This window comes from Monoraphidium neglectum (genome assembly GCF_000611645.1).
Source record: "Monoraphidium neglectum strain SAG 48.87 unplaced genomic scaffold scaffold01201, whole genome shotgun sequence".
NCBI lineage: Eukaryota > Viridiplantae > Chlorophyta > Chlorophyceae > Sphaeropleales > Selenastraceae > Monoraphidium > Monoraphidium neglectum.
The window spans coordinates 1,403-10,333 of NW_014012427.1; the positions used below are offsets into that span (position 1 = coordinate 1,403).

The 8,931-nt window shown below is 64.6% G+C and overlaps 2 protein-coding genes across 2 annotated transcripts in view; both read right to left on the bottom strand.

The window, feature by feature from the left end:
- Positions 1 to 1,191: 1,191 nt before the first annotated feature.
- Positions 1,192 to 3,004, bottom strand: MNEG_7006 (hypothetical protein; the record flags this gene model as incomplete). Its single annotated transcript, XM_014044519.1, has 3 exons — positions 1,192 to 2,202; positions 2,575 to 2,834; positions 2,998 to 3,004. 3 exons carry the CDS (start codon positions 3,002 to 3,004, stop codon positions 1,192 to 1,194), a joined length of 1,278 nt encoding a protein of 425 aa, XP_013899973.1.
- Positions 3,005 to 5,324: 2,320 nt separating this feature from the next.
- Positions 5,325 to 8,931, bottom strand: part of MNEG_7007 (FAS-associated factor 2-B) — a gene marked incomplete at both ends in the record, with an annotated part of 4,243 nt that continues 636 nt past the window's right edge. The window contains 5 exons of the mRNA XM_014044520.1: positions 5,325 to 5,748; positions 5,989 to 6,137; positions 6,703 to 6,891; positions 7,244 to 7,354; positions 7,752 to 7,951. Of these exons, the coding sequence (XP_013899974.1) occupies positions 5,325 to 5,748; positions 5,989 to 6,137; positions 6,703 to 6,891; positions 7,244 to 7,354; positions 7,752 to 7,951 (1,073 nt within the window). The remainder of the gene's footprint in view (positions 5,749 to 5,988; positions 6,138 to 6,702; positions 6,892 to 7,243; positions 7,355 to 7,751; positions 7,952 to 8,931) is intronic.

Sequence of the window (8,931 nt, forward strand, 5' to 3'; positions counted from 1 at the left end):
GGCCCCGTGCGGCCCTGCCGTCGGCCGGCGCGGCCCGGGGTGGGGGGCGCTGCGCGCAGCGAGGCTTGCTGTTTTCATGGCGTTGTGTTGGTTTTGTGTTGTGTTTTACGCGATCTGACCATCTTGTCACCTGGTCTACCATGTTCCCACCAGCGGGTCGAGCCCACAACTCCTTGCACTCCTCGGGGCGGCTTCGCTGTCCGCGCCGTATTGCACGGGGGGCGTTACTTGCCACACCCGCCCGACTACGGCCCTACCACTCCTGTATCCGCCGCCTGCGGCGCGGGGGTGACGGGGGGCCCCGGGCAAACACCCCTGCACCGTCATGCCCTTGCTAACATGGGGCGCCGACAGGGGGGCAGGGGCGCGGATGCCGCGCTACCGTCGCCGCAGGCGGTCAAGTCAAACCTGCGGCCCACCTGTGCCCTGGAGAGGCCCCAGGGCCCAGGGCCAGGCATGTCTCCGGGGTGTGTGCAGTGCGCCCTCACTGCTCTGTTTATATATCTGCAGCTTTATCTTGGCTTGTTTGGTGTTACGTGTGTTGCCGCCTGCCTTGGGCGGCTAGTTTGTGTTTAACCCCTGTTTTTGGTTCCACACCGGTTGGTCACAGTGGCGGGAGGAGTCTAGCTAGCCTAGACAATTGTAACAAAGCAAAGCAAAGTTGCGCCGGCAGTTGCGCTGGCGACAGCAGCGGCAGCGGCAGCGGCAGCAGAAGCATGCAGCAGCATCAGCAGCATCAGTAGTCGGCAGCAGTGCTGCCGCGTCGCGGAGTGGCAGCCCACCCTCGTAGCCCTGCAGATCTGCCTTGGAGACAGGGCCGCACCCAGGCCCTGAAAATAGACTGCATTGCATTGTTTTATCTGCTTGCCACTGCTTGTTTGTGCTTGCTTGCAGCCGCTTGCTTGCACAGCGATCTGCCCCCCATATGGAAGTTAATCCAAAGCGTCGAGGGACTTTCCCAACACTACTTGTCAAGCACTACAAGTGCACCGCGCCCAACTACTTTCCATGCAACTCTCTGGTTCTCCTTATTACTCCTCTCTGTTCTTGCTGTAACAGCGCTAACGGTGAACGCTCATGCCGCTCATGCCGCTTTGCAGACCCTGGCCTGCCAACATGTGCGCAACACCCTCGCCGCATAAATAACCCAATTTGAGCATGCAAACACATGCGCATCACCCTTGCCGCGCATCAACTCAACTTGAGCACGCACGACTGCGAAGCGGCGTGGTACGCAGCCGCCAGCATCGCGCTTGCCGCGTCCGCCCGCGGGCCCCGTGCCGACAGCAGCCGTGTGCGCGACGCGGCGGCGCGTGTGGCCTCTGCGACATGCCGCCGGTCCGCCTCTGGCAAGAATGGGTCCACCTGCAACTTGCTGCCCCCAGAGCCATCCCCCAGCTTGCATGCGCAAGCCTGAACGCCGTGCATATCACGGCTGCTGCCTCTGCTGCGGCCCCTGCTGCTGCTGCTGCTGCTGCTGCTGCTGCTGCTGCTGCTGCTGCTGCTGCTGCTGCTGCCGCCGCCTCCGGTGCTGTTGCTGCTGCTGATGCATTGACTGCATCCACCAGCCAGAGGCGGCCGCGCCTGCACGAGCTTCATCACGACCGACGCCAGTTGCAGCCTCGCCTCGCCGCCTTCAGCTGCGGTGCCCTCGCCGGCGCTCCCGCCCCCGGAGACGCCCCCGCTGCTCCTCCCTGGCGTGCTGAACGCCCCAAAGCCGTCGGCCAGGCCGCCAAACCCGAGTGTGTGAGGCCGCAGGCGCTCTGGCAGCGCCATGAGCCCCAGCGCCTCCTCAACAGTGCCCAGGTTGGAGTGCAGCAGCCGCGGCCAAGGAGGCGGCGGCGGCGGCGGCGGTCCTACGCTCCCGCCCTCTGCTTTGCGTGTGGCCGCCGCTGCGGCCGTGCACGCGGCCACCCGCGCCTCCCAGGCGTCCAGGATGCGCGCTGCGACGCCGGCGCACTCGCCGCTGTCAACCCGCCAGATGCGGAACAGGTCAAACACCTTTGACCCAAGCGGCACTGTCCAGCCGTGGCGGGCGGCGACGTCGGTCATGAACTGGGCCGGCACGTCGGCAGCCAAGGAGGCTGCCAGGAACGCGGGCGTGGTGAAGGTGTCGGGCAGGGCGACGGCGCCACCCGGGCCTGGGCCGTTTGTTGCGAGGAAGAGCAGGTGCGCCAGGAGCTGGGTGATGCAGATAGGGCCCTGGCGGTTGGGGTCGGGTGGGCCAGGTGGGGGTGTTGAGGGGATGGGAGGTCAGGTGACACGCTCGTAGGAGCAGGTCCGCGATCTTTCAGCGACAGCAGTAGCAGTTGGTCAGTTGAGCAGTGTGATTACAAAGCCTTGGCCTCAACCAGGCTGTCGAGTGGCGGCCGCCAGCAGCAGAGAAATCTTGCGTCTGCCATGCGACTTGATCCGTGGCTGTGCTGACTGGGGCAGCCGCACGTGCTGGGTGGCTCGCACGCTCCCCTGGCAGCATGGTGCAGCCATAACGTGTCCTGCGCACGCAGCAACTCCTGCACTCTCAGAAGCCCGCATGGGCAAATGCAACCTCTGCACGTAACACGCGCCGCTCACCTTGAACCCCGCAGCCGCACCGGCGGCCTCGTCCCACCCCGCCATCAGCTGCTGCACGGCGCTCGCCATCTCGTGCGCGTGCGTACCCACCAGCCCGCCCACCAGCCCCCGCCGCGCGGCGGCGCCCCACCCCGCCCGCGCGAGCGCTGGCCGGAGCAGCGCGGCGGCGAGGACGGAGGAGGTGCCCGCGTAGCCCTTGCAGTGGCGCATGAAGAACAGGTTGGACAGCAGGAGGTGGCGCAGGTCGCTGGAGCGGCGGCCTGGGCGGGCGCCCGCGCAGTGGGGCAGTTGCCATTTGCAAAGGGCGGTTTGTTTCGATGGGATTTCGGCACAATGGGGTTGCTCAGGGGTGCGGGTACACAGGAATCCCACGTGTTCCCCACGACTGCTCCAACTGCGCAGCACCCCCGCGCAGAAGCGCACCCGCCATGAAGACGATTTTGAAATTGTGGCCAGCCGCGTTCAGACGTTCCACCACCGCTGCCATCATCCCCAGACTGTTGGCCAGCCGCTCTGTTCGGTCCAGCGCCCAAGCTGCCCCGCCGACCGCCAGCTGCCGGACCGGCCACGCCGCAGCCCCAGCTTGCTCTGCGTCTGCCTGCGCGCCGTCGGCGTTTCCCGCTGGCGCGGGTGCGGATGCGCGCAAGGCGGCGGCGTCTGCATGGGGACGGGCTGGGGATAACGCACGACTCAGCGCCTCGGCCTGCGCGTCGAGAAGGGCCTCTTGCACCGCCTGCATCAGGGTCGTCTCCACGTTGCTTGCGGCGTGGATAGGCCCTGGCATTGGGAGGAGGAGGAGACAGACAGCCACAACCAAGACGGCAGGCGCGCTGTTCGGGTGGATGGTAGACGCTCGAGCTCCGTGTGTGCACCCAGCCACAATTTGATTTGGCCAGGAACGAAACGCTATGCAAGAGCTGCGATAGTGTCAACGAAGCCGGCCGCATGTGCTCAAAGCAGGGCGTGTGTGTGATCACATGACCCTGCCCAGATTGGATACCCCAGGGAACATACAGGGAGGTCGTTGCGCCCCAATTGTACACGCCACCAACGCGCCCTCACCGGCTGCCACAGCCACGAGCTCCCCCTCATCCGTCTCCTCCCAGCGCACCGGTGCCACGCCACACGCCGCCGTCGCCGCCCGAAGCGCCGTGCTCGGCTCAAAACCCGCACACGCCTCCTCTGCAGCCCCTGCCTGGCTGCTGCCCGCCCTGACGGCTCCCGCCGGAGGCTCCTGCTTTGCGCCGCCGCGGCCTCGGCCCGCCCCGACCGCGGGGCAAAACTCGCGCAGAGCTTCCAGGAACACTGGAGGCAGCGGGTCCACCTCCTGCATGGCGCAGCACGTGCGCGCCTCGAGGGCCGCCCATATGGCTGGGTGCTCCTCGCGCAGCCGCTTGAGAGGCAGGGGGGAGCGCCTGATGTGCAGTACAAAGTCCGCGGTGGTGCCTGGTAGGAGGTAATCTGCGTACATCTCCTGCATCTGATTGACAAGGGGTTGTGGGTTTGCGTATGTGCGCCGTCTATGGAGTGTACAGTTAGTGGCAGAGGCGTGTCAACGGCGAATGGCTTGTGGGTGGTGGCACACCAGGTGGTGGCATCACCAGAGCTGCGCACGGGGTGGCTGCATGCTCACCCGTAGTTTCGAGCGCACTGGCACTACACTGGCGCCCCGTCAGCTGCAGCAGAACCTCACACTCATATACAGCGGCACACATTTTGCTGCTGACAAATCCATGCAGAAGATGCCTGCAACATGCACCAACATCAAAATTTGTACCAGACTGCGCTCCTCCTGCGGCATCAGCACGCACCTTGCTAATGACTAGTTGCAGTCGTACAATAGCATACACGCACGTTTTTCACACATGCAGTACACCAAGATGCCCACCTTGACCTTATACAGGTCTGTGACCAGCAGAGAGTGCAGCAACTCTTCCGACATCGCCAGCACTGCGCCCCCGACGTCATCGGACAGCAGCTCCTGCAGCTGCTTGACAGTGACATCGCATGCGCCCGCCTTATGGGCATAATGCGCGGCTCTTTCCTGCAGCCGCGGCACGTCAATTGTCCCATCGCGCCCTCGCGGCGTCCCCATTCTGGATTCTGCTCCTGCTTGGCGGTTGCGACACTGGATGTACCAGGCGCTCAGCAGACAGTGTCAACGTCGCAGCTCAGCTATATGAGATAGGCTGTATTGAAGTCTGTGAGATCGTGGATGTATATGTGCTCGGCGCTCTCAAAGAAGGATCTGAGCAATTTCGCCGATTTAACGCTGATCATGTATCGCATATGGCTGAATTGAACACTTGAGTATGCTTTGTGAGATAAAGTCAGTGCGGCAGGGGTGATTACGGGCGTTGCGCTAGTCGCACAACCATCATGTGCTGTGCATCGGTTTCAGTGACGCCAAGTGACATCATGCAGTAATGTGTGCAGTTGCTGATAGACTTTGCAACAACAAGGTGATGAGGTGATTTGGGAAGACAAAGCTGCTAGCCAAAGGGGCCATCAAGCCAAGCTACCAAATTTGCGGCCAATAGAGATGCCATGTCACAACCACCACCCAACAGCTCGAGCTGGATAAGGTTCTGATAGAAAAGGTGCCTAATGTCTTGATGTTTACAAAAGGTAACAGCAAGAGCGCCGACACAGGCCAAGGGCAGAGAGAAACCGACTCCAGCATGCATGACTAGACGCACATGCCTGCGCTCTCCGGACCTAGCCGTAAAAACATGGGCTCTCACGCCCTTTCACCCACCCGACCCCGACGGCCCCGCTCCCGCAGCCGCAGGCGCGCCGCCCCCGCCAGCGATGAAGTCATCGTCGTCCTCCACCTGCACGAACAGCACGCCCTGCGGCGCGAGCCCCGCGGCCTCCAGGGTGAGGCCCCGGCTGTCCGCGTCGTACGCGCGGCGCGGGTAGCTGCACACCAGGGTGTACCTGTGGAAGGTGCAGCCCTCCAGTGAGTTGACCCAATCGTAGACGCGGCCGACGGCCTCCGAGGCCCCGAACCGCCGGAGGTGGTTGGAGCCGTCGGGCAGCCGCACGCGCACCGCGGCGGCGGGCGCGCCGGGGGCGGGCTCGGGGGGGAGGGAGGCGGCGGCGGCGGCGCGGCGCGCGTTGAGGGCGTCAGCGGCCTCAGTGCGGCGCCGCTCGGCGGCCTCCTGCTCGGCCCTGGGGCGGATTTTGGGGCGTGGATGTAGAGGCACATGAGGCAGGGAAAGAGGTGCAGTCATGGCATGGGGTCTCCTTGCAAAGGGGCGCCTATTGCAACACAGGGAATGCGGCACCCCCAATCAACCGTATAAAAAACCCAGGTGCGACCGCGCAACTGCCTCAACCGGCACTGCCCCTGCCCTCACAAGGACCGGCACATGGCTCGAACCCTGCACCCAAGCGCCGCGCCACACCCACCTCTCCGCCGCCTGGCGCTGCTCCCTCTCTCGGGCCTCGCGATCGAGCGCCTCCTGCTCCTGCTGCCGCTTGAGCGCCTTCTCCCTGTCTGCGGCCAGCGCCTCCTCGTATTCCCGGTTCTGCTCGTCCAGCAGCACGCGCGATTGCTCCTTCAAGGGGGGGATACATGTGCGCAAGGGCACTTGAATAGGTGTGGTTGCATATGTTGGCTTACAAGCATGCATGTGCCTGTATACACGCGTGCCTGTATGTGTGAGTGTATGTATGTGTGTGTGTGAGTGTGAGTGTGAGTGTGAGTGTGTGTGTGTGTGTGTGCACCGCGTGTGTGTGTGTCTGTGCGCGAGGGGGAGAATCAGCACGCGTATGCGGTGAGTGGGTGTGAGCGCATGCATGGATTGACGCGCCACTCAGCCGGAAAGATACGTTGCAGGCATGTTGGGTAGAGGCACAGGCTAGCAGAAAAAAATGGTGCGAGAACGGCCAGACAGGCGTATGGTTATGCAAGGCTCAGGTGCATTGTAGTGGTGGCCAGCTTGGTGCACACAGGTCAGCGACGCAAGGGGTGGGCTGCAGCGAAGCTCAACAGTCAACTGCGGACTGCCTGCCCAGCCTAAACGCCCGCCAACAGCCGAGCAGCAGGCGCCTCATTAACCAGCCTGCCTCTCCCCGAGCAGCAGGCACCCCATTGATCAGCCTCCCTCTCCCCGCGCGCACCCGCTCCTCGTGCTGCAGCCGCTCCGCTGTCAGCAGCACCCCGTGCTCCTCCGCCGCCCGCCGCAGCGCCGCCAGCAGCTGCGGGGCGCCGAAGCGGCCCTGCACGCAGGCGACCACCTTTGTGCGCGAACCAGGGAAGGCCAGCAGTGCCACACACGGGTAGGTGGTCACGTGCAGGCGCGACGCCAGCTGCGGAAGGGGGGAGCCAGCGAGGTTGGGCGCACGCGAGATTGGGTGCTGAGGCACACACCAGGCATGCGTGTCTGTCTGGTGTCTGCAAGAGCAAAGCTCAAGCATCTCGCAATCAACAGTTTGCTTTGAAAGGAGGGGTGATCATTTACCTCAGCGCGAAGTCCCAGCGACATGTCATAAACACACGCGCAGCATGCGCAAACGCACACGCCGTCAGGGCGAGCGTCCAAGCCGCGCGCAGCATGCACACACACGCCTGATGAACACACGTCACAACAGCTGCGGGCACATCCCTGCGCCTCAGCCCCAAGGCCCCTCCCTCTCGAGCAACCGCCGTGCAAGCCCTTACCAGGAAAGCATCGGAGCGGCGAATGTCGCCGCCCCAGGCCAAGAAGTGCTCCCCGATGTGTGATGTGACGTCCTGAGAGCACAGGACGTTGCGGCAGAAGGCCTCCGTGTCCTGGGAGGTGGTTGTGAAGGGTGGGTGAATGTGAAAGGCTGATTGATGGGCATGCAAGAGCATCATCACTGCAGAAGCATGCAGAGAGGACACACGGCCCATGGCATGGGCAACCACCCCGTCCAAGCATGCGTGGGCGCGTGCATGCACGCGTGCGTGCGTACGCACCTACATACAACTGCACCCCGTCAAAATGATATGCTCACATACCCGCGCACATCCGGTTCCCAACCCATTCATCCTTTCCACACCATCACACCCAAGCCACCACCCTCCCTGCAAGTAGCCACCCCACCCACTCATCCACCAGCCCCACCCTCCCAGCCGCCCACCCCACGCACCCACCCTCCTGACCGCCTATGCATCACAAACCGACTGATCCGAACCATCCTCACACCTCATGGTCAGGCGCATGCAGGTACACAAACAGGAACTTGAATTGCGCGTGTGCGGCCGCCGTAGACTGGCCCCACGACTGCCGCAGCCACTGGGGTCCGCGCTCTCCAAACGCCGCCCGGAACGCGTCAGCAAATTCGCCCGCCTGCTGAGCAGGGTCCCCGGCGGCGCTGTTGGCCGCGATAAGGGCGACAGCCATGCCTGCGCGTGCGGCCGGGGGGCGCGGCCGGGGTGGCGTCGCTGCGCGTGTGCGCAAGCGTGCACGTGCATGCGTGAGCGCATGCGCACGTGCATGCGTGTATGTGTGTCGTGCGTGAGCATGTGTGTGAGCACATGTGCGTGTGTGTGTGTGTGTGCGTGTGTGTGTGTGTGTGTGTGTGTGCACGCGCGCGCGCGCACGCGCGCACAGATTTCCCTGCCGCATGTCTTCGGTTGACATGTTGGATAATCTGCAGCCAGCTGCCTTTGGTTGGGCCGCGCAAACCACATCAACGCAACCCCGCACTAATCCCCAGCAAGCGCGCGCCGCGTGGCCGCTGCCACTGGGCGGTGCTGCTGCTGCATGCGCACACATTTTGCACTGCCGGCCGTGCTGTCCTCACCCCTAAGCGACCGCATGACGCCACGTGGCAGAACCCTGTCCCCAGCAAACGCCGCCACTGCAAGCGCGAGCTGTGCAACCGAGGCGACCACCCCGAGCGCCGCCTGCAGCAGCCCAACCGGCAGCCGCAGCGCCCGCCCCAGGATGCCGCCTCCCGCCCGTCGTTGCGGATACGCCGGCGCCACGTTGCGCGCGCCGGGCGGAGGGGCGCCGCCGCCGCCGAGCTGCGGCGCGCGCGGCGCGCGTGGTCGCGGGGGCGTGTGGAGCACGGACGTGGGGCCGGGCACCGGGACAGGGGCGGCTGGAGCGGCCCCGCTGGACTGCGGAAGATGCTCTGCGGTACAGGGCGTGATGGATAGAGTGCAGCCGCTTCACAAGTGAGTGGGGTCCAAAACAGGCCCAGCCTCCTGCTGGCAGGCAGCCACTGCGCAGCTGTACGTATGCGCCTCGCCCGCCGCGCCGCTGCACCGCAGCCGGCCACCTGGAGAGCGTCCCGACCACGCAGCATCGTGGTGCCCCTCGCAACGGCCAGGAAAGGCTGTGCAAGTGGTGGCGGTGGCGGCCCCGGTTCCCCCAGCGC